The 22591-nt window shown below is 43.8% G+C and overlaps 4 protein-coding genes across 5 annotated transcripts in view; 2 read left to right on the forward strand and 2 right to left on the reverse strand.

Annotated features, from left to right (window-relative positions):
• The window catches only part of igsf21a (immunoglobin superfamily, member 21a), a 181453-nt gene extending 170532 nt beyond the window's left edge, over positions 1-10921 (forward strand). Inside the window, exons 8-10 of one of the 2 annotated variants that reach the window (XM_070958331.1) lie at positions 563-755; positions 4106-4144; positions 8655-10921. In XM_070958331.1, the coding sequence (XP_070814432.1) occupies positions 563-755; positions 4106-4144; positions 8655-8731 (309 nt within the window). In that variant the 3' untranslated portion in view covers positions 8732-10921. The remainder of the gene's footprint in view (positions 1-562; positions 756-4105; positions 4145-8654) is intronic. The other variant, XM_070958330.1, reaches the window with a different exon arrangement.
• Positions 10908-15094, forward strand: klhdc7a (kelch domain containing 7A). Its single transcript, XM_070958329.1, has one exon. The coding sequence runs from the start codon at positions 12692-12694 to the stop codon at positions 14984-14986; it is 2295 nt and encodes a 764-aa protein (XP_070814430.1). The 5' UTR covers positions 10908-12691; the 3' UTR covers positions 14987-15094.
• Positions 15095-15899: 805 nt separating this feature from the next.
• cfap107 (cilia and flagella associated protein 107) lies at positions 15900-18683 on the reverse strand. Its single transcript, XM_070958332.1, has 4 exons — positions 18485-18683; positions 17914-18024; positions 17389-17563; positions 15900-17111 (listed from the first exon to the last, which is right to left on the reverse strand). Exons 1-4 carry the CDS (start codon positions 18593-18595, stop codon positions 16837-16839), a joined length of 672 nt encoding a protein of 223 aa, XP_070814433.1. The 5' UTR covers positions 18596-18683; the 3' UTR covers positions 15900-16836.
• A 406-nt stretch (positions 18684-19089) lies between these two features.
• On the reverse strand, positions 19090-21424 carry aadacl4 (arylacetamide deacetylase-like 4). Its single transcript, XM_070959816.1, has 4 exons — positions 21248-21424; positions 20601-20826; positions 19983-20046; positions 19090-19873 (listed from the first exon to the last, which is right to left on the reverse strand). The coding sequence occupies exons 1-4, from the start codon at positions 21422-21424 to the stop codon at positions 19090-19092; spliced, it is 1251 nt and encodes a 416-aa protein (XP_070815917.1).
• Positions 21425-22591: the final 1167 nt, after the last annotated feature.

The following is a 22591-nucleotide window of genomic DNA, read 5'->3' on the forward strand; positions in this document are numbered from 1 at the left end:
CTAAGCTGTGGTTAGGGTCTCCAGGAAATGTATGCAAGTCTATGTGATGTCCCCAAAAATGTGCGCGAGTGTGTGGTTGTGGTGCACGTGTCACGGAGGGATTATGGTGCGAGAAGGAAGATGAAGAAGCAAAACCTTAAACCTCAGAGGTGGAATCAGTCAAGAGATTCACCCTCGCTCTGTGTCCTCTCATTATCTATGAACACGTCAACCCACTGGTATGAATGAAATGCTGCTTTATGGAGGGTTATATTTTTAAATTGGAATTCGGGGGAGTATTCTCCGGAGGGCTCAAAATGTGAGGAGGAAAAAAACTGTTGTAAAGTGAAGTGTTGATTATTAATGCATGTTGTTAACTTGCCATTGCATTAGGGAAAAAATTGGGGCTTGTATTATTCATGTATCCTTTGCTCTTAATCTCTTGGCTGAGACTCACAGACTTTCTCTGCACCACCCTCTCACCCCTCCTTTCCTCTCTTTCCCTCTCTTTCCCTCTCTTTTCCCTCTCTTTTCCCTCTCTTTTCCCTCTCTCTCATCCCTCGCGGGTGCCGGGTCTTGATAGAATGAGGTGTTCCCCGAGCCCCTCTTCACCTGGACACGAGTCGGGGGCCGCCTGCTGGATGGCAGCACCGAGCGTGAGGGGAAGGAGCTGATTCTGGAGCGAGTGCCAGCCGAGCTCAACGGCTCCATGTATCGCTGCACGGCCCAGAATCCTCTGGGCTCCACGGATACGCACACTCGCCTCATAGTCTTTGGTATGTACGCTCCGCTCAGCAACGCGCCCTGCCCCCGTTCTGCAGTGGCTACTACACTCGCAGTCGAACTGAAATCACATTTAAGTTTGATTAATTATTTAGAGGACGATGAATATGAAACATTTTTTTTGTTACTGTACAACTTGGCTCCACACGAATTGTCTGGAACACTTTCACAATTACACAGTTGAATGTCACAGAAAATTACATAATTCCACAAAATTCATTTCATGTGTCTACAGTATCTTTGAAAAATACTTCAGAGGTTCATGTGGCCGCTTTTAGGTATTAATCATTTATGCAGCTAAGTGTGTGATTAATAAGAGATTGTATCCCTAATTGGCTCACAACACATTCTTTTTAAGGCTGCACTTAGTGAGGATGACTATTCTCAAGCAAGGGATTTACCGACTCTTCCATCCAAGCCTTGTCTTGTACTACTCTCACTTCAACCCCAACAGCCAACAGTGGCATCAAAGGCCCATGATGAAATCAAAGGACCTTTGTTGTTGACAGTGTTAGAAAAGCACTTTGTTCAATGGCCAAACTACGGCAACGTGTTCATCCGAATCTGGAAGTTGTTCATTTACTGGTGTTGATGTGGGAGCTGGATTGCTTACAGGCTCTATTATATCTGTGTGCCGTGCTCCTCTGGATCTGTTTACTCTCCACACTCTTGGAAGAGCTGGGATGTGCACTTCTGAGCTTCTTCAGCAGGCTTTATCAGTGAGGGGAGTTTTATTCAAATAGGTTCTGCTATACGCAGGGAAACGGAGCGCTGCCTCCTAGAAATTACGTTTATATGTAGCTGATTAACCACAGCAGATATGTTTTAAAGGAAGTGTGATGCATAATGAGGAAATGTAGTTAAGGCTCCCGGTAAGGTGCAAAAATGTTCAGACTGAACAGCTGATTTCATTTGTTTTTTGCCAAAATGGGCAACGTTGCAGCATTATGCATCTTTTTTATGGCTATGTTTAGGCACTGGCAGCACTCGGTTAACCCTCTGATCTTAACCAACGTGCTTTAACCACAGTCTGGACTTCAATGCTGGTGTCACAGTCCTGCACTTTACAGGTCCACCGGCCGCCCCGACCACCTCCCTGCAGCTCCAGCGTGGTACATGAATGTAGTTTTCCATTCACTGAAAAAACCTTGACTCTGAACACAATCCAGGCTGCCATAACGTCTGTCAGCACAACATAATTGTGAATACAAATTGGTTGTGTATAAACCCAATTTCTAGTAGACAGGATTTGTAAATGAGTGCTGGCTCTTTTGTTGGCACTTTTCAGACGTGCACTTTACCCTAAATGCGATGCCAGTTTGACGTGTTGGTCTCATGTTTGAATAAGTCCTCAAGTCACTTTTCCAGAAAAGTCTGATTTAAAAGACTTCCTGTTAACACAGATGCCACAACACACAAAGCACTAAATATGCAGACATCATTTGTACAAATTAGGCAGCAAATTTCTTTATTCTAGCTAACAGTTATGATAATGAAGTATATTAGGGGGTCTCCGCTAGCGTGGCTGAGCCTCCCTCACACTCACGACGGTCATTAATTAAGGCTTCAGCTACAAAATAAGTTTTGAAATCCATCATTGATGCAGCCCTTAAGAGAAGTGAGAACACGTCTTCTTTGATATGTGCTATCAATCCTTCTCGCATACCACATGTAAAATATCGTGCCAGCGTTGCAGCTCTAGCCATAATGGCTCTGTCATGTTTGAATGGAGCCATTATGAAGCGTTTACGTAACAGAGACCTATGTGTGAAAGCTCAGAAGACATTTCTCTACTGTAGATAGATAAAGACAGCGATGTTACAACGTTAGAGCTTTTGACACTTGTGCTCTACAGGAGTCAAATCACGTAAGAGAAACCGGAGGAGGATTTCTAAAAAGTGCAGGAGTGAGTGTGGCTCGCACACGCATTGCACTTCAGTCCTGAAGTGCCCCATTAACTTAAATCAGGTCGACACCATTTTCGTACTTCATCGAGTTTGAAACAAAGAATATTGTATCCATCATTTTGTCTGAATCCTCTTCCTGAAACACTCCTGTGAACAGGGTTTTAAAGTATGTCACAAATGTACAAATTACTGGGCGGGCCTAATAAGAACCAACATTAAGGCGAAAGTGCCACTTTAGGGAGGCGTTACCTTGGGAGGCGTTTTGCTAGGAAGAGCACTAATGTCTATTTAACACCCTGATGCACCCTCAGGTGTCATCGGCTACGTGCCTAGTATGGCCCATCTGTCTGCCTGCTCCTTGTAGATTGCTTCCCCTCACGCGTAGGGGAAGTAAATGGTGATTAAGTGACCTTGGCACCGTCCCCTGTGGCCTTGAGATGAGACACTTCTCTCCCTGCCGGGGTTGAAGAGAGAGAAGTATTTGGGGGCTCTGCTCGCTTGGCAAAGTGTTCAATATACATCATCAGGAATAATAGAGTATAATGACGGCTTGGTATAGAGACTCTCCACTGACGACGAGCAGCGCTCACGTCTTGATGATGTACATCTTTAGCCACCCTCCGTGATAATACTCTCTGAGATTACTGTGAAGTGAGTCAGCACTGAAGAGCCGGGCAGTGACACACACACACACGCACACACACAGGCAGACAAAGTGCACACACATGCAGAAACACACAGATATCTACGCTTGTGCAAATTTTGCATGAGCAGGCAAACACAAGCGTGCATGTGCAACGTGGACACGCTAATTTCCCTGCGCCTCTCTGAGGAACTGCTGTGTTAATGTGGCTGCAGTGAGACCAAAAAAGTTTCACACTGTGCTGTATGTGTAGCTTCCACCTGCTCAGACGGTATGCTAGGACAAAAAATAGCTCACAAAGTGGAATTCAGGGGTGTTGCTAATACTCTGCAAACCCTTCTGCTTCTTCCTTTGCAATTACTTCATCCCTCTGAGAACTCTGAAAACACACTGTCAGTGTATTATGCAGGGTAGACATTGGTGCTACTTATTAAAGGTGGAGTCAGTTTCTCCAGACCTCTTTCCCAGACAGTCTGGCCACAGCTGCACTTGCCTGGTCTCACTGCTGCTGAAAGTGTCCGAGCTGTTCTGGTGCAGTGCTCTGCGTTCCCAGTTCCATTAACAGGCCCAGTCTTCCTCTCTGGGGGTGTGCCATTTAAACATGTGCTTCAGGAACTCTGGAGTTCAGCTTCATTAGAAAGCCACAACCTCTGTCAGAAATGACTATTTTTCTCTTTGTCTCCTCCTCCTTGTCTCGCTCTTTATCGTCTTATTAACTCCCTCCTTCATGCGCTCAGTCTCTACGCTTTTTTTGATCATCTCACAGTTGATCCTTTTTCTTTGTTTCCAACAGAAAATCCGAGCATGATGAAAAACACACAGAATCAGAACAGTAAGTATTTCATCCACAGAACTGACTCATAGATCTTTGACTGTGTGTTCATAATAATGCGTCTCATGATTCCCGCTGTATCGCTTGATCACCATATTTCCAGCAATGCTGTCTGTAATATACCGAAAAATGTGGCACCGCTGTCTGTTCAGTCAGAAAGAGCGTGTAGAAATCTGGCACTGATCAGAGACCAGGGTTTCAACATTCAAAGTATTGACAAGTGGATGTTTCTCATTCTGTCCTGAATGCATTTTCCCAGACAGACTGCCTGAGTGATTCAGTCAGGATTAATCTTCGCCGATGTTCAGTAGCAGCGAGCAACAAGCCTCTTCCAATGACTAACCAAGCCTGTCACTTTTGGTTGAGTGTGAGATTATTGGTGTTTCATATGTGCGGTGGTGGCTCATTTGCGGCTTCTGAGATTATCATATGTAAAGATGAGGGATTGTCAGGAGAAGCCGCAGGGCTGTGACAACAACCTTTCCATCTCTCGCGCTTTTCTGCCGCTCCCTCTCCCTTTCTACTTCAATCTCTCTGTCTGTCTTTCCTCTCCTCCTCTCTGACTTTTCATACTCGCTTTCTGTCTCCCAATGCCGAGCTGCTGTCTTCCCGTTTCATCCATTTCTGGTTGCGCTTTCCCTTTTTCATCACTTTATTTCCCTCTCCCTCGCTGATTCTGTCTCTGCCTCATATTTATATTTCCTACTTTTCCTCTTCAGCCGAGCTCACAATTTTGATGCATGTTTGTGGCCACTCAGGCCTTATGGTCAGTGCAGATTATGCTGTAGTGTAAAAAAATTCAATTCTGGCTAAACAACTAGAGTGTAGAGACTTTTTAGATGGGCTGTGAAGAGGTCTAAGACTCACTAAGACGGAAATCAGAGTGTGACCCCATAGAAATAGCAATCAGAGTGTAGACAGTGGAGTAAGAAAAACTGAGTGAACCATAAAAAGAGACTCTTTAACACGTAGATTAGTTTGTAGCCCTTAGCTTCATTTCCTCCAAGGTTGATAAAAGATTATAAAAAAATAGTTGAATGTGGCAGCATGTCATGGTCAGTCCTAGTGTGCAGTAATTAACGATTAGTGAAAGAGCAAAATTCTGTAAAATTCATCATGTGCACTAAATATAAACTGTAACCTCTGTAGCATGAAGCAAGAATCAATAGAGCACCTGTATGGTAATAGTTTCCTTTTCACAATGAGCTGCTGTTGATGAAGTGGAAAATGTAATTGAATGGTGTAATTGCATAGTGTATAATCCCTTATGCATGTGTGTAACACCCATGTTTGTCCCAGCGTACAGTGTGAACAGATTCCCAAGCAGATGGCAAGCGGCGCTGTCTTTAAGACGAGCTGCCCCAGTCACATGAGATGTGAGCAGTCTTATAGACTAACACGGGCTTCACTCCTTCTCTCGCTTTTCCTGCTTCCTACTTTCAAAACATCTCATTATTTGCCTCTCGTCTTCCCCCACGCTCGATTTCTCAGTCTCTCTTCCCTTTTTGCTCTTTGTTTTTCCACCTCTCTCTTCCCCTCCCTTTCTCGGCTCTGCTAGTCGTATCTTAGGGATGCAAATCTGAATATGCAAATGCTGTGGTAAGCGCAGGAGCAGGTGTGTCAGAGCAAGGACAGAATCAGGTCAGCATGGACGCGCAGACATGCCTTGCATGCAAGTCAAATTGGTGTACAACACGGCCCCAAGAGGTCACCACACACGTGCCCGATCGCTTAATGGCTGAATACTCAACTCGTCGCCTGGTGCGAGGGGAAAGGACCACCCTCATCAGTCAGTCAAGGCCGCAGCAGTTGAGAAAACTGCGCTTCCTGTGAGGGGTTATGTTCATTTATCTTTGTCAGAATTTGACTCTCCCAGACAACTTGTCAAGCCGCACTGTACGGCAATGAGCAGAATTTAAAAGATGAGTGAAATTGAGGACAAAAATGTGACATGTTCTCTGGCACGCAGTGCTGTGCCTGTCAGCCTAGGCTGGTGAAAGTGTCAAAACTTTGGGGTTATTACCTCTTTGCGGGCGATGCAGCATCATGGCTGAGACACGGTCGTGCAATCGTAAAGCAAAAATTATTACAACTAACTAAGTCTCAACTGATGGGCTTGGCATTCAAAAATGGACTCAAACATAACAATATCATAAGTGCCAGCAGCTAAAATCAAGTAATCTGCATTTTTTTCTTTTTTTTGGCAGACATGCTACATCTGTCTTTTTCCACAGTGCTGTGCAAAATTCTAATTTAAATCCTCTTTTAGAGGAGAGGTCAGATCAGAGACTGGAACCAGACTGGAAGGAGCACAAGCAGATGTGCCACAGCCACAGTCAGAAATATCAAATAGTTTTGTAAAGGCAGCTAACTCGACTTCAGCCTTCTTTGGAGTCAAAGCAGTCATGACATCATGTGGAAAAAATAAAAAAATATATAAAGCATTAGTTTTTCGGCTGGCATTTGAGGTCCAGCACAACTGAGGTAGAGTCATCCTTTATTAAAAAGAGCACGATGCAACAGAAATCAGTTCCAGTTCAAATTCAGGTTGGCAGAAATGCACTGAGGTCTGAGCCAAAATCTGAAGGCAAACAGATGGCTGGCTGACTTGCATCTATGATTGTGGACTGGAAGGGGACCTCAGATGATGATCTTATGGTTGGATGAGTCCATTACAGGATGAGATATTTATTGAGAAGATCCAGTTTTTATTGTCTAATGTTGTATGACTTAAACACAGTTGAGCACGCTCTGTTCAAATGTCAGATTATCAGGCATCCATTAAGAAACCTTAACGGTTTAATTTACAATCCTGAAAAATCATATGACGTAACTGTTAAAATCAACATTTCCCATCATCCCAGATAGTATTCTATCATCCAGACTCAAAGGACCTGACAGGACTAACCGCAGACAGATCAAACACTGAATGTAGCCACACCCCGATGCATTCAGGTTCACATTGTGATTGTTGGTGTATCTGCAATCTTGGCACAATCTGAGCTAAGTGTTGGTTATGTCAGCAGAGCCACACCCACAGTCCGAGACAGCTTTCCTCCCGCAGCAGCTCCAGTTCCACAGTCCTCTCTGTGTGATGTCCGTGAGGGAGCTACAAAAAGCAATGGCTGCATAAAGCTGCTGTCTCTGCTGAGCTCTCCTCTGTAATCTGGAGTCCCCGCTGTGGGCCTTAGAACAAGTCCAAAACAGAAAAAGTCAAATAAAATAAGGGCTTCACTCCTCACATCTCATTTTTTTTATCTGAGGGCTCTTCAAATATTTGACAAGAAAGAATATCTTTGTGTTTGTCTGGACTGCACCAAAGGCCATGTAGGGACATATTTGGGAGTTGGTGCATTGGTCCTATACTGTATATAGACAATGTCCTCCACGATCCATATCTAGAATTTGTCATCCTGATTGTTCTACTATGCTGATCTGTTGTGTGCACATGACAGCTATTGCATATCTGCTGCTCTTCCTGAGCTTTTTCCCCTGAGTTTTTCCCCTTTTAAAGGGGTTTTGGGGGGAGTTTTACCTTTTCCAAACAGATGTCTAAAGATAGATTGTGTCATATTCAAGACTGCAAAGCTTCTTGAGGCAATTTGTGATACTGGTCGACATAACCAAACCTGACTCGACTGCATGTCATTATATTGCACTTCAAAGAAGAATAAGATTTTCTAAAAATGAGTGTACTGAAAGAAAGAAGGGTTTTATTGCTATCATTATCATTTGCATGACCGATATAAACTCAACACACCTCTAGTCCCAGAACAAATGTGACTTTAAGTAGCGTATATTACTGCAGAGCAACTTACAACACAGTGACAATATAATACTTTCATGCATTTAGGTTAAATGCAATTGATAATTACTTGATAATAATAATAATACCTTCCAAATTAATGTTACTTATTTGGTCTCTTCAGCACTGGTTTTACCAAAATAGCAATTAGGTTATTCTGGAGTAAACATTGTGGTTTACTTTAAAACGGTTTACTTTAAAAAATACCAGGTAACGTCGCTCTAAATCACATTCATTGCATGTGATTAAAGTTAGGTTTATTGTCTCCCCATTGGAGAAAAGTGAATTAAGGGAACAGCTGCATCAAACCAGACATTACAATAAAAACACACGCTTGAAACGTGCAAACCTTTGCCCTCGATAAAACCGAGCAAATTAGCCACAAAGTCATTCAGAACTTACAGATATTCTAAGGCATGCTTCTCATGCTTCGAAGGCATGTTTGTACATAAATTACAAGCAACAACACGTCTCACTTTTCATGCTTACAAGCAAACAAGCGATTAGTGCAACCTGCAGTTTTCTGAGATCTGAATCATCTCCTCTGTCTGCTTGAATAAGGTTACATAAAGGGGTCGTAAAAGTCCTAAAAAGTAGGATTTATGTCTCAGGAGTGCCAGAAATATGACTTTTCTGATTGATGAACAGACTGATAACAGAGGAAGTGTGTCTCCCTCTGATCGACTGTTTCTCCGGTGTTTGTAGATGGAGCCTCCCGCTTGGACGTGCTCGGACTAACGTGGATGGCGCTTGTCCTCACAGTGACCGTGGAACTGACGTGAAACCCCTCATCCGAGACACTCTCACTCGCACACATACACACACATACCCGCCCTTCTTACACAACATCCGCACACACTTTCCACAAATCCTGCAAGCCTTCTCCAGTCATCAAGAGGCCCTCCATGTGTCAGTCGATCAGGAAACAGTACCACCACAGGATGGCGCGCCACTGTTTTTGTAACAAAATAATAACCAAGATAATGATATCAAAAGAACAACGTGATGAACATGACAATAACCACCCCCTATATAGCCCTGCCCAGCTACACCTTTTTTGTTTCTTGTCCCACGTCTGCCTGTTGATCAATAAAATCAGTTGATTTGAAACGGAAAAGAAAAAAGCATTTGGATTTTATTTCGATGAGTCAAAATGTCATTGGTGTCGACTGAAATGTGAAAAGTGGAACTGGCTTAGGCTGCGCCACCGTATCAACCCCACCCGTCTGTTACATGTCCTGGGATGCACCTGATTAGCAACAAGCTGATAAACCACGGGGGAACAAACACAGATGCTCCGAGAGAACATTCGTTTTTTATTAATATACACGTATTCCTTCTTTCTGATGGCTCGGAATGTACAAGAGGATTTAAATGCATTGAGAAACTAGAAAAAAAATCTCCTTTTTGAGTGTATTTTGTGTACATCATTGTAAATATTGAAAATAATTAAAGAGGTTATATGGGTTATGGTGAGGGATGGTTGCTGAGATAGTTGGAGTTTTACACTTCTCCACCTTCGTTTGTACTTCATTCAACACTGTTTTCAGAGATAATTCTCGGCTGAACGGACAGACGCATTAACAGCCTTTATGTTTCTCATTTGGGCTTTTTATATCTATATGGCAGGTCTCCAAGGACAGAGTAAAAAAAAGATCTAACATATGTCTGCTGTTTTGGGGTTGTGGTGCATGTGACGTTTGACGATTCTTTCTCCTTTTGGTGTGTTGCAATTGACAGCACTGCAACTCATTGTCACTGGCCTGTAATCAAGTTATTTACTTGTGACATACTATCTTAAGTGACCTACATTGTGTACAATACGTAACTCTTACCCAGACATTTACAGTACTAGTAGGATCATTTTAGCCGCCATTCCAGGGAGGTGCTCACCTGAGGCAGCGTGTGTAAACAGGGTTGTTGCATTTGTTTCATTTCACCTGTATTAAAATGGAGAGATGATAAAACTTGCAAGCCTTGGCTTTACTTGTAACACTGTGTTTGACATGTTCCATAGTATATGTGCATCTTCCAGGCGTCTTTGATGCTGGGTACAGGTCATTTTGGCCACTCCTGCATATCTAGATTGTTGCAGGAGTCCAATTTTATGATAATCTCACAGTATAAAGGAAATCTGAAGGACAGGCTGCGTAGGCCGAGAGAAAATGACTCATTTTTATGTCTGCTCAATTACATTCAAGCTCCGAAAATGACTTTGTTTCAGATTTCTGATTGTACTGACCCCAGCATGACGCGGAGGAGATTCTGGCATTGCTGTTAACCATTTGCAGCTTGCGCGCTCTCACACAGTGAAGAGTAGCTCAATGCAGAGTAATCCTGCATTTTTTGGACTTCACAAGAATTGCAATTTAAGCTATTCTAAGGACACAACATGTATTAAGGGATTAAGGTTTAAACCAGGTGGGAGGGAAGAGGAGACATTTTTAAAGCTTAGTCAAATAGAAAGGATAGACCTATCCGTTTGGGATATCAGCTCACCTTGCCAAAGTACAATCCATATTCCTGGATTCTGGAGATGAGAGCTGCATAGCACAAACATTTTTAATGTCATATGCGCTTTGAATTAATTCTTTTTTCCAGTGAGGGAAGTGAAGGGCATGAATCCTTGTCCACCCACTGTATAACATTATAACTCATCATTTTAATTTTTATTCAAGAGGCACTTCTGTGCTTTTTTTTTTTTTTTTTTTTTTTTTTGCTTTTTTCACCCATTTCACATTCATGAGAGACAAAACAGGGCCATCGCCATACCTGAACGCATTAGGGAATGTGCAAATTGTATTTATGTAATCGTCATGCCAATAGAAGAAGTACATCATGACTTTGTGCGTGCGTGTGCGTGCGTGTGCATATGTGTGTAATACAAATGTCCTCAGTTTAATAGTATGTACGAAGACTTCATGTAACTTTCGTAAAAATTAATAAAAATCTATTCAAAGCTGTCCCAGACCAAAAAAAAAAGTCTAACAGGCAATAAATAAGACCCTTTTCAATATGTGGTTTTACATTATTACATTTTCTGTTGCCCAGAAAGGAAGAATTTCCTATTTTAGCCCTGGATGTGAAGCATTTAATTGTTCCCTTCAGTGGTAACTGTCCTTAATTATAGGGACATCGATGTGAAAACAAGAGCAGGCTTTTGTTTGCACCTTTGTTTGCTACAGTGAGTCACTGCTGTTTAGGTTTATTTGTGAGAAAGCTGAATGACCCCTATGGATAAAGTTTGTGTCACCTCAGTTTGTCTTTTATTTCCTTAACAAATTGATGACTCAAAAAATGTGACGGTCACAAAATATGAAGCTTTGCTTTTTGTGTCTACACCCCTCGTCTGCCTGCCATGCTTCACTTAACTGCATAGCTTTTACAGGAAACAGCAGCAAATGGCTGCTAAAAAAAAATGTCTTTGTGCCTTCTGTTCTTGTTCAGTCACATGTTGCACACCTGTCACGCACAATACAAGAAGAGGTGAAAATGCCGCCATACGACAATGCACAGCGCTGACAATCATGTTTTTTTCCTCTCAGTAGCACTCTCAATAGTTCACCTGAGCTGGGAGCAATGGTGAGGATAAGAAGCTGCCTCTCTGGCCCATCTGTGAATTATTCAGCAGTCAACCATGCTTGCAGAATCCAGTTTCCTTTATGTCATCTGCAGGCTCAGGTATCGGATGACCAAGCAGCGCCCATGTCGGCTAGGACACCTGACACACCCTCTATATGCCTCTCCATGTGATGCACCTTTAAAATGCTCCACAGAGCGCTATTAAAATAAACACTGTTCTGTTGTTGACCGCAGCCTCAAGTGTGTTATCAGCAGCACAAATGACAGCCTGACAGCTGCGACGGAGGGACATGGCTCCCATGTGACAGGATGTATGTTTGCATCTCGGTGTAGTGTATGGAAATGAATGACACTGTCAGGTTTTTCTTTCCAGAGGGAATTCTTCAGACAGTTCTCTCTATTATTTACAGTTCTATGTGTTTATAATATCAAGTGACTGCCTGCTATTTTGTTGTTCGACAGCAATCTTCAGCTTCTCTTTAGAGAGAGAGTAATTTAAGCATCTGCGCTGGCACAGAAAAGGACCTTTGATCTGCAGCATGGCTGTGCAAACAGATGTATCCTGGTTAAGTATTTGATAAATGTCACCTATCATCACTCTCCACCCCTTGCTCAAACCATGTTTTCCTCCTGCAGCCCTAGCTGTGTGCTTGAGGTAAAGACTGTGATCTATCATAATATTTTTATGCACATTTTCAGAAATTGGCCTAATAAAGCATGACCTGAACCCCTCCTGTTCATGTAAACACAGATGCCACAACAACAGCATAGCTCAAATAAAGTTTAGTCAGAAAGTTTGACCGGAGTTCTTAGACAACATTTGTATAGTTACAGGAAAAACTTGGGTGAGTCAGCAAATTACATAACCAAATATTGATCTATGGTATTTACATATTCTGTGTATGTTTGCTGAGTCTGTATCTGACTTGCCACAGATGGTGCATGACTGGTGCCCCGCCTCTACAGAACCAGGGATGCAAATAGTACCTCCACCGGTATCATCTTACACTTGATCCTTTAGACAAGAGGTGCAGTCATTAGATCACAGCAGCTCTTTTACAATGAAAACCAGACAGCATGCTACTGTCAGCTGAGACGCATTGACAATAACATTCAATAGGATCAGTCAACCAGTCGTCGCCGCCATCACCGCTGCAGCTATGCCCATTGCAGAGCTTCTGGGAGTCCAGTTCGACATGCAGCTTCTGTTGAAACTGAGTATCTCCGTGGCTGCTGTGCTGCTCATTTCTTGGGCCTACAGGCTCTACAGCTCCAGGGATGCGAAGAAAATTCAGGTCTGCATCAAAGACAACAAAGCGCCAGAAAATGCAACCTGCCAAAACTGCAATACGACACTACGATGCCAAAACTCACCAAAACATGACGCCACCAATGGGGACAAGCAACCCAGACCCTCGCGCTCAGCCACTGAAAACCTGACGTCTGACAGCTCCAAGGAAATATCAGCAGAAGCTCGTCTGACCCAAGCTGAAAAGAGTGAGGATGCATGTAGATTGCCATATAGTGACCAAGATATCAGTTTGAAAGGAGAGATACTCGCTCATCAGAAGCAGGCAAAGGTTGCCACCAGTAATATTTCATTTGGATCTGCTTTGAACCTTCCTCATCCAACGGAGAGAGGGATGGTCAGTGCAACGGGGCGCCGCTCCCCTTGCTTTTTGCAGAAGCTGGAGGGCAGTGTGGGTGTGGGCAGGGAGTTAAGGCAGGACTTGGAGCACCAGGGGGCCTACTCCAGCTTCCTCTCTAAGGCAGAGATCAAAGTGGAGGATGCTAACGTGGTGCTGGAAGGAACAGGAGACCAGATTGTGCGTGGAAAGATATATGATTATTATGTTGAGTCCTCTTCTCATTCTATTACAGACTCAAATACTACACTGGGTCAGTTTGAGAGGAACTCTGAGTTACAGCCAGCGGAGTTTGGAAGTCGTGGCAGCAGCCTCACAGAATCTCCTTCTTCTCTGAGCTCCATCATTATGCGTGATCTGGTTTTACCACAAAGCACCGCCGCGGATCCCTCCTCGCTGGGAAGCCTCAAGCCGAGGGACCCCTCAAGGCCTGTACTCCTACGCAAGGAGAGCTATCTGTCTGCAGCTGAGCAGTCTGAGCTTTCCATCCCCTCTCTGACATCAAGAGCCTCTACTCGAATGACTCACTTGCTGGCCTCAACCACCGATCAGCCTGTCTGTGTTCACCCTATGATCTTGAGCTCAACAGACAACAAAGATCTTAATGCAAGGGAAGGGACAGATCTAGAGAGTGTAGCAGGGGCTCCATTTTTACACCTTCAGACAAAAACTCTTGACATCACCGATTTGGAAAGCTTGAAGAGTAAACTTGATCTGGGTAACTGTTTGGAGATGCTCTACCTGGCCAAGAAACATGGCCAGGCCTCTGTGCAGAAAGCAGCCCTGGGAGTCATGTCAGACAACTACCTCCAGGTGCTCAGGGACCCCAACCTTTATGGGCGGCTAATGGCTGGTGAGCGGGAACAAATCAGGAAACAGAGAATACGAGGGAGAAGGTTTGTCATGGTGGCAGATATGGACCCTCAAGACTGGGTGAGGAACGCAGGAGGACAGACAGCAGAGACAGAGCAGAGGAGGACATCCAGTGCAGTATACTATTATGATGACTACAAAGACGCTTGGCATACACTCTGCCTGATCCCACAGGAGGTCATCTCTAAAGCCTGTGCCATGTGCACAATGGATAACTACTTATTTGTGGCAGTGGGCTGCCAAGGCACAGACAGAGAAATGACACCCTCAAAGCGAGTGTTTTGCTACAATCCTTTGACATCCATTTGGAAGGAGATCAGTCCTATGAATGAAGCCAGGCCCCGCTGCAAACTGGCCGCTCTGGAGGGCTACATCTACGCCATCGGAGGGGAGTGCCTTTCGTCAGTGGAGCGCTATGACCCGCGACTGGACAGATGGACATTTGTGGCTCCACTGCCTAATGATACATTTGCAGTGGCACATCAAGTCACAGTGTGCAATGGAGAGCTTTTCGTTTCAGGGGGAACTCTTCGATGTATCCTACTGCGTTACAGCCCCAAAACCAACACCTGGAGGCCAAGTCTGTTGGTAGGCAGCAAAGACAGAACTGCAGATATGGTAGCCGTGGGGAGATTTTTGTATCGGTTTGATGTTAACTCAGTGCTAGGCATCAGCGTGTACCGCTACCATACGGTGGCTCGGCTGTGGTACGAGTGCAGCTCCAAACGGCTTCTGCGCTGCCCTGCCTTCCAGTGTGTCACGACAGATGACACAATCTATTGTGTCAGTCGCCAGTTCACCATGAGGTTTGAGGCCGATGAGATCTCTCCTGCTTTCACAGATGAGAATTTGAGTGTCCTCTCTGCAGCCAAGGGCATACTTTTCCCCTTTGTCCTTTCGCTTCCTGATAAGAAGCCTCGGCAGACCAGCGTGTAACGCGGACTCAGTTTTCCATTGATGATAAGATTGGGTGGTGATGGAGTATCGCTACCAGAGCATGCTTTACATCAAGTTTTTGGTTGACTGAGTGGGTTTTTCTTCCAGCCCAACCCCCAAATGCTCTTGCAAATTGTAAGATTTGTGTTGTCACCTTTCCACAAAGCTTCCGTATCTTTTAGCACTTTATTTCTTTGAATTGGGTATTACACGAAGAAATGTGTGTTTCTCTTGTCTCGATCCCCAGCACTAGATGTGACGTATTAGACTCTTAATGGTAGTCAAACTACTGTTTGCTTAGATTTACACAGGATGTGCTGCCATGTAAATTGTTCTCTTCTTTGATTTGCCACTCCTTCTTGCCATTAAGTTAGTTTTATATCATTCCAGATGCTTAACCTCTTTAGCTGTAAAGATAATTCATAAATAAGCCTCACAGTAAATGAGTTCATTCAGCTCTAACGTAATGCAGAGATTGGGCAATATAGTGACAATATATCACTGCTCCAGTGTGTAGGGCACCAATATAACTTACAGAGTGGCCTGGATACAATGCAATTATCCACAGTTGCTCTTTAAATATGACAGGACATAAATGGGTTTGTCATACAATATAAATGGTTGATCTAAAAGAATTTGTCTTTACTTTACTCTTCCAACACAACAACTTGCAGTTGTTTTTATAATTCTAGTCACTTTCCTTTGGTGGCCATTTGTTTTAATCTTGACTGAGCAGATTCTTTGTTCATTGTACCTACTAAATCTCTTTGTTTTGTTATCTATTGTTCCATAAACATCAAAGAAATTTATGAACTTGTCATTCACTGCAAATTAATCCACAATTAATGGTATTAAGTCAAAAGTCTATCCCAGTATTTGTGCACTGGTAACCAATAATAGAATAACACAGGAACAATGTAAACACACATGGTTTATTTTCCAAGTGTTGTGCAATTAAACTAACAATGGAAATATGCATAAGAATGATACAAATATTAAATCCCTCATTGTTTGCTCATTTACATTAAAGTCTTTCACGATACAGACTTTCATGCTGAGGACTTCAAAGACTCACTGATGGCTTTCACAGTAGTGACGTGCTGCTATAGCACCATCATGTGGCTCTCAAGGCAAACACCGTGCTTTGGGTAAAACATGTCAAGCTCCAGACTTCCCACAACACAGGGATGTCATGTGACACACAGGCATCAGCAGCACAGCAGAGTGACTAACCGGCGAACACTGGGTGAAGCACAGGGCTTCAGCTGCTCGGGAAGGCAGCAGGCAGGCGGGAAAAAAGGGAGGCAGTCGCAGATGGTTGACCATCAAACATAAGCATCTTTGATTCTTCCTAATTAAACACTTTGAATCCCTGTAACTAAACACCTAATGGAATGGGAGTTAGACACGTCCCTTCAGATGTTGCCTTGGATGACTCATGGCTTCCAGTTTGCCTCAATGCCCAGGTTAGTTCAGGCATCGACGCTTTTCTTCTCCTTCTTTTCTGTTATCTAGGGTAATGCTAACAGCCCATTCCATGAGTTGCAGATATTAACTGTACAGAGGGGGGAAGAATTTGCATACAATTATCCCCTGGAAGGGCGGACATGATTTATTGCCCCCTCCTTTCTCCATCTTGCACACAGACAGACACATATTCATATATATAAACACTGAAGCAACTCACCATAACACAGTAAACCTGCAGTAGTCCTCACAGCCATGTAATGAGAATCATGTTTAATTTTTTTAAGTTGCTTTTGATTTCCCAAACGGTCTGCTCCGTTAAATTTTTTCATGGAGCCGACTATTAAAACAAGAGAAACCACAAAGCAACCACAGTGTTGTCTCTAAGCCTGTTGTGATTGTGGACTCAGACTGAGACAAGGATCTGGGATTTGTAGTAGCGAGCGGCATCTCAGATCCAGGTCCTTGTTGTTGTGATTGGCTGCATGGAGGTGGCTGGAGAGCATGTGTGAAGCTCTGGCACAGCGGCTCTGGCAGAAGGTACTAAGTGGGTGCCTCTGGTATGCTGACCTGTACACAGTCAGTGACGGGAGGTGTGACTGCTGCTTTTCCAAACGGTGCTTTGTGGACTGCGGCGGGCCAAAGTTGGTTGGAAGGGCTGTGAAAGAACACAGAAGAGAAAGTTAACTGCCATGTTACTGCAGCCATTAATTACACTGGTGACTGATTTGGAACAATAAAAGGCATCTGGGGCCACCCAGATTTAATTGTTCATGAGCACAACTGCTGATGTGTTTTGTCTGTGCAAAATTTAATCCTCTGATGTTTGCTCAACACTCATGGCGCTACTGCCTGCATTGTTTAATATATCATTCCCCATGTATAATCTGTACCTTCAGGCAGTGGTGGCACGGCACTTTGAACTGTATTCTTACCAGGAATTGGCTGGTCAGATCTGTCAAACTGCCATGTCAAGCTGTCCGGATGCCAGGGTCGCAGAGTGGGCAAAGCATTCGTGTGCTTATGCCCGTAGCTCTCTTTATACTGCGTGACCAAGTAATGAGAGGACGGTGGGCCATGGTGGGCAAAAAGCAGTTTGGATGGAAGCCCCTGGAAGACAATGCACATCAGCCTGTATCCATTGGACTTCACTGGATTAAGATATAGAGGGCATGACCTATTCTTTTACAATAATCTTCAAAAGGCTCACTATGTGACAGCAGCAAATTGCTCTAACTAGCCTTTAACAGCCCAGTAAGACTGATTATTTTACACATTTTTCATGACTGCTGAGTCTGACCAGAAACTTGCTTTCATAAAGAGTTTTATCACAAGCCTTTATCTTGGCCATCAATATTATGCAGAAGTGGCCACAATCTTGAGAAGAAAGCCCTGACTTGCAAGGCTGTGACAGGCATTCAATTGGTGCTAATGCCATGAATGAGCAGTTAAAGGCTGACCTCAGCTCTCAGCAGGGCAGATCTTCTCTCAAAGACGTCTGGCTTGAAGTCCCAGTGGGGCCGGTAGTCTACACGATTGGTGCTGTTGGCCGTCTTTGGCTCCCGAGTGAACTGTGTCGGGCAGAATAAACAGAAATCGCAAAGAGGAGTGAGGAGGGGGGAGATATACGGGGACTTGAGCAATGAGCCCAGCGCGAGGATCAGCAAAGCTCACACTTCACTATCGATCCGCACTGTTGTACAGTATTTCTTAAGTCATTTCTCCTCTTGGATCCTGAAGCAGCAGCCCGTGGCCACTCACGTCAATGCAATTAGTCTCCAGCTCTAGCCTCTCCCACCAGGAGGCTGTGCTGATGTAGCTGAACTGAGGCTGCCTAATCACTTTGCTATAGATTTTGACTACCAACTGAGGTGCTACAAAACCCTTGGCATGCATTATGTTTTGGATCTGCAGCATGAAAAGACATAGGTAGCCTGTGTTCTCACATTCAATTTAAGTGCTTAAATCAGAAAGCCTTATTTTGATACCAGCATGAAAGTGAAAGAGGCAATGAGCAGACAAAATGCCTACCTGGAGTCTTTCTTCTGCCCAGTTGCCTAACAGCACTTTGCTTGAATACTTCTGCTCTATTCTCCAGCCGGTTTGGGCCCACTTATCCTGCGTCACCCCTGTTTGGTTCATGCCTAACCAGGGGAATCTGAGCCCCTGTTAGAATATGGTTAGCTAGTCAAACAGATAGCATGTGGGTGGTTTCACCTGGCTCCATAATGGCATAGGCAGTGGAGGGGAAATAGAAGAGCTCTGTTGCTATGGATACAGCAAACACTGAAAGGGGAGGCAAGCAGAGTATCCGGGAAGCAAATGAGAGATGTCTTGCGTCTGTGTTAAAAAAGGAATACATCCCTTAAGGCTAGGGCATGACATTTACCTTTTAGCCGTATACTCTATATTGTATTAAAGAAGCGGTGCCAGAGATTGTTTCCAGACGTTGTGTCTTCAGGCTACTTTTCATTTTTGGAATAAAACAGGTTATGTTTATAGATTTGTGTGGGTTTTTTTACCCTCTGTGAACACCATACTTTTAATGAGGAAGAAAGCTCTACCACAGGAGGCCACTTTTGTTTATTAAAATGAAAGACAAGAAGGAAAGTGGAATGCAGTATATTGTCTGATCTTTAGAGCGTCTTCATATAGTCAGCAACACTGTCCACAAGCTGCACTGCGGAGGGAAAGGTGAGCCAGCCCTGGTTAAAAAAGTTAATCATGCCATGAAATCCTTCCATTACATGTTGCCAGGTGACATCCTTCTCCAAGTCCAGCAGCCGCTTTCTGTAAAGAATCCCATCATCCCTCACGACGTCATATTCACAGGTGAGGATGAAGGCGGGCGGGGTTTTCTGAATGACAGCATCGTCTGCCAGTAGAGGTGATACCTCAGGTTCTAAACCAGCTTTGATTGTGTGATACACCTCTCCATCGTATTCTGGGGCTGGGTGCTCACAGACACCCCGTGTGAGGCACTCAGGAGGTAGATTGGAAGGGGAGAGCCACTTCTTATAATGTGGCCTGAGCTCAGTGGGGACATGGTTGCCTTCCAACACATCTTGGCACACAGACATGTCCCCATTGAGGTACTGTAAGAAGTAGAACGCCATCCGGCCACGAAACAATATGGGCACAGCGTGATTTTGCTGGTATGAGGGTAGGTTGAAATCTGCCATCTGCAGAGCTGGGTAGATGAGGACCTGAGCACAGGGGGACAGCAGATGTCCGTCCTCTCTCCTCGCCAGCCTTTGGCACAGTGCTGCTGCCAGGTTAGCCCCAGTGCTGTCTCCTCCGACTGCTACTCTGCGAGAGTCCACGCTGAACTCTGCCTCAGCCACAGACAGGAAGTGACACGTCGCTGTCTCGCAATCATCCAGCTGGGCAGGGTACCTGTGCTCGGGGGCTAATCGGTACCTAAGAGGGGTGAGAGGGAAGACGGAGGGACAGTATGTTGGATTCTGGCTCTGTGGTACACAGAATACATTTTTTTTCTTACATGCATTGTGGAAAAAAGTTTAAGTACCCAACAGAAACCACAGTGGTGTCCGACTCTTTGGCGATGCGCCGACAGACTTCATCAACAGAATCTGTTCGGGATTAGCAAGACATCACAGTTAGTGAAGATACGATACTAAGAAGCAGCTGAGCTCTGCAGACGCAACATGCCAATTTTTGTTTTCTCTCTCTCTGCGTACACTCTTCTCCTTTTGTCTATTAAGACAGCATTTAATACATTTGTTCGATTCAAGAAACATTCATTTATATACAAAGATGGAAAGTGCTATATGTAAGTACATATTTAAGTATTTCTATATTTTGGGATTTTCCACTCTCTCAGAGGAAAATATTCTGTTTTTTACTTGTTGCTTGTTAGTTACAGGTTATTTTGCACCGTGGCAGGGAGGGATCTTGCCATTAGCCACAAATTGATTGATAGGTCCTGATACGAATGAAAGAAAACAAAGTCGTCATTGTTTTCTGATGCTACATGATGTATATTTGTGTGTATTTAGAAATACATATCTCTCATTTATATAGTCTTACTTATTGTAGTTTTGAATGCATTTTTCACATAACTGAGTATTTTATGCAAAATATAATTTCTGCTATTACTTAAGTAAATTATCTGGACTTTGTGTACCTAAACAGCCTAACACCCATCCTCCTCCATGGAAATAAACAAGTCCTCTTCTCAAGCCTTCGCACGCAGCGGTGGGTTCATAGACTCGCACTGGCACATCAGAAAACTCCAAGTCCTTCACTCGCAGGCCTGCAGGAACTGGATTTAAGCGAGTCAGAAAACAGGCCACAAACCATCTGATGAAGCTGACCTGATGACAGACACCCAGACGATGCAGGATTCGGCCCTTGTAGGAGAGGAACCACAGACGCACCACAGGTGGGAGAGAGTGGTGAAAAAAACAACAAAAAATGTTCTTGATGGGTAAAGTCAAAGTGAAAGTTATTCTGTCTGAGAAACCATATTTACTATGACAACATCAAAGAAGGGGAACACATGACCTTGGGTTTTTTTGCACCTTTGTTAGACTTTGATTTCTTATCTAAAGTTTCTGTGATCTGAGCTTTATCAGTTGCTGGAGGACAAAGAAAGGACAGCCATCTTTGACAAGGGCCTAAAAGAATAAAGCTTTTTTTTAATCTTGCACAAGCAGAAGCTCTTTACAGGAAAGGATCTAGTTAGTCTAAGCATCTTTAAAAAGGTTAATTATAATACAATACAAAAACATGCACAAAACATAAATAATGAGCACAAACATAGATACTCACCACAATTGCTATGCCAACAAACAAGCCATGAACCATGTGCAGTTTCCCACCATTTTCAACCCTACGAGGAATGTCTGAATTCATCAGCTCAGAGTACACAAGTCCAATTACCAGAAGGAGGAAGGCTGCAACAAGCGCAGCGAAGCCAATTATTAAAATTGCCGAGCCGATGTCCATGGTGTTGGTAGTCTGCTCTCCTAAAGGTAAGTCATTAGGAGTCGATGCTTTATCTACCTGCTTCCAGCCTCCTGCCACCCCTCCCACAGCCACGTGTAATGTATTCTGACCTTGGTTTTACTTAATGGCATGTTTGGCTGCCTGTTGCCCAGGAAAAAAATAAAATAAAATCTATTCTTCAACATATTTTACGCCTTTGCAGTCAAAGTAATTACATGTTACCCAAAGAAGCCAAGTTGTTCCACTACTGCTGAATATTGTTTGTGTTAATAGAGCAGTTTTCACATTACGCTCACATTTCCACAGTACCTATTATGTTGCCTTCCAATCCCGAGCAATATTTTGCTATATCTGAAGATATAGGCGCAGCCTGGCATTGCCATTGTCTGGTGTCTGAGGGAAGAAAACGTTCCCCGGTGAGGGCTGACTGAGAAGCACCCCTATCTGAACTTTCAGTGCTGATCTGTAGATGGCAGTGATAGCATGAGTATAAATAAACAGTGCCTTCTGACATATACACTATTTACATTTTTGCATTCTGTGTGCAGCCTGAACCCATTTGCCCCCCCACCCCACCCCCGTAATGTACACCTTTAGGCTTTTTTCTCATTTTTTCCAAATTCACTAACTTTAATTCAGTTTCACTTCAGCCGAGAATACTTTGGTACAAGCTCCCAATACAACTTGACTTTAGGTTCACATTTTGTAAATCTCAGAAATTCCCAAAATGATGACAGCATCTGGAGTCTTGTTGTCTTGGAGTTTCTAGCAGCCCCCGAGAGCCTCTCTGCCTTCCCTAAGTAGCTGAGCCCAGCACAAAGCAACCATTGTGAGGCTGCTCTTTAAACCCATCCCAGTTGCTGAAAAAGCCCTGCATTCAGTGATACCCAGTAAAAATCACAGTGCCAGGGCCAAAAATCACAGACTGGGATCTTGTCTGAGGCCCATGAATTCATAGGATTTGTTTAAGAGGTATTCATGCAGTTTTCTTGCTTCTGAGATTGGGCTGACCTATTTCCCAAATTGCACTGTCACACACAGAAAGATAGTCTGCTTCAAAAATACTGTTAGCACAACAAATTGGGTTCAAACAACTGATGTGGTTCTGCACATTGAAGACCACTACAAAAATAGAGCAGGCCATGAAATGAAAAAACACCTTCACTC

This window comes from Chaetodon trifascialis, chromosome 3 (genome assembly GCF_039877785.1).
Source record: "Chaetodon trifascialis isolate fChaTrf1 chromosome 3, fChaTrf1.hap1, whole genome shotgun sequence".
Lineage (NCBI taxonomy): Eukaryota > Metazoa > Chordata > Actinopteri > Chaetodontiformes > Chaetodontidae > Chaetodon > Chaetodon trifascialis.

Bases quoted from the DNA above. Each gene is read 5' to 3' on its own strand.
- klhdc7a (XM_070958329.1), top strand. From the start codon at position 12,692: ATGCCCATTGCAGAGCTTCTGGGAGTCCAGTTCGACATGCAGCTTCTG.
- cfap107 (XM_070958332.1), bottom strand. From the start codon at position 18,595: ATGAACCAAACAGGGGTGACGCAGGATAAGTGGGCCCAAACCGGCTGG. The intron at 17,564-17,913 runs GTCAGCCTTTAA...ATTGTCTTCCAG, and splicing joins CTGCCCTGCTGAGAGCTGAG to GGGCTTCCATCCAAACTGCT. The intron at 17,112-17,388 runs GTAAGAATACAG...GTTCTTTCACAG, and splicing joins ATCTGACCAGCCAATTCCTG to CCCTTCCAACCAACTTTGGC.
- aadacl4 (XM_070959816.1), bottom strand. From the start codon at position 21,424: ATGGACATCGGCTCGGCAATTTTAATAATTGGCTTCGCTGCGCTTGTT. The intron at 20,047-20,600 runs GTACACAAAGTC...AATCCCGAACAG, and splicing joins ATGGGTGTTAGGCTGTTTAG to ATTCTGTTGATGAAGTCTGT. The intron at 19,874-19,982 runs GTACTTAAACTT...CACCCCTCTTAG, and splicing joins ACCACTGTGGTTTCTGTTGG to GTACCGATTAGCCCCCGAGC.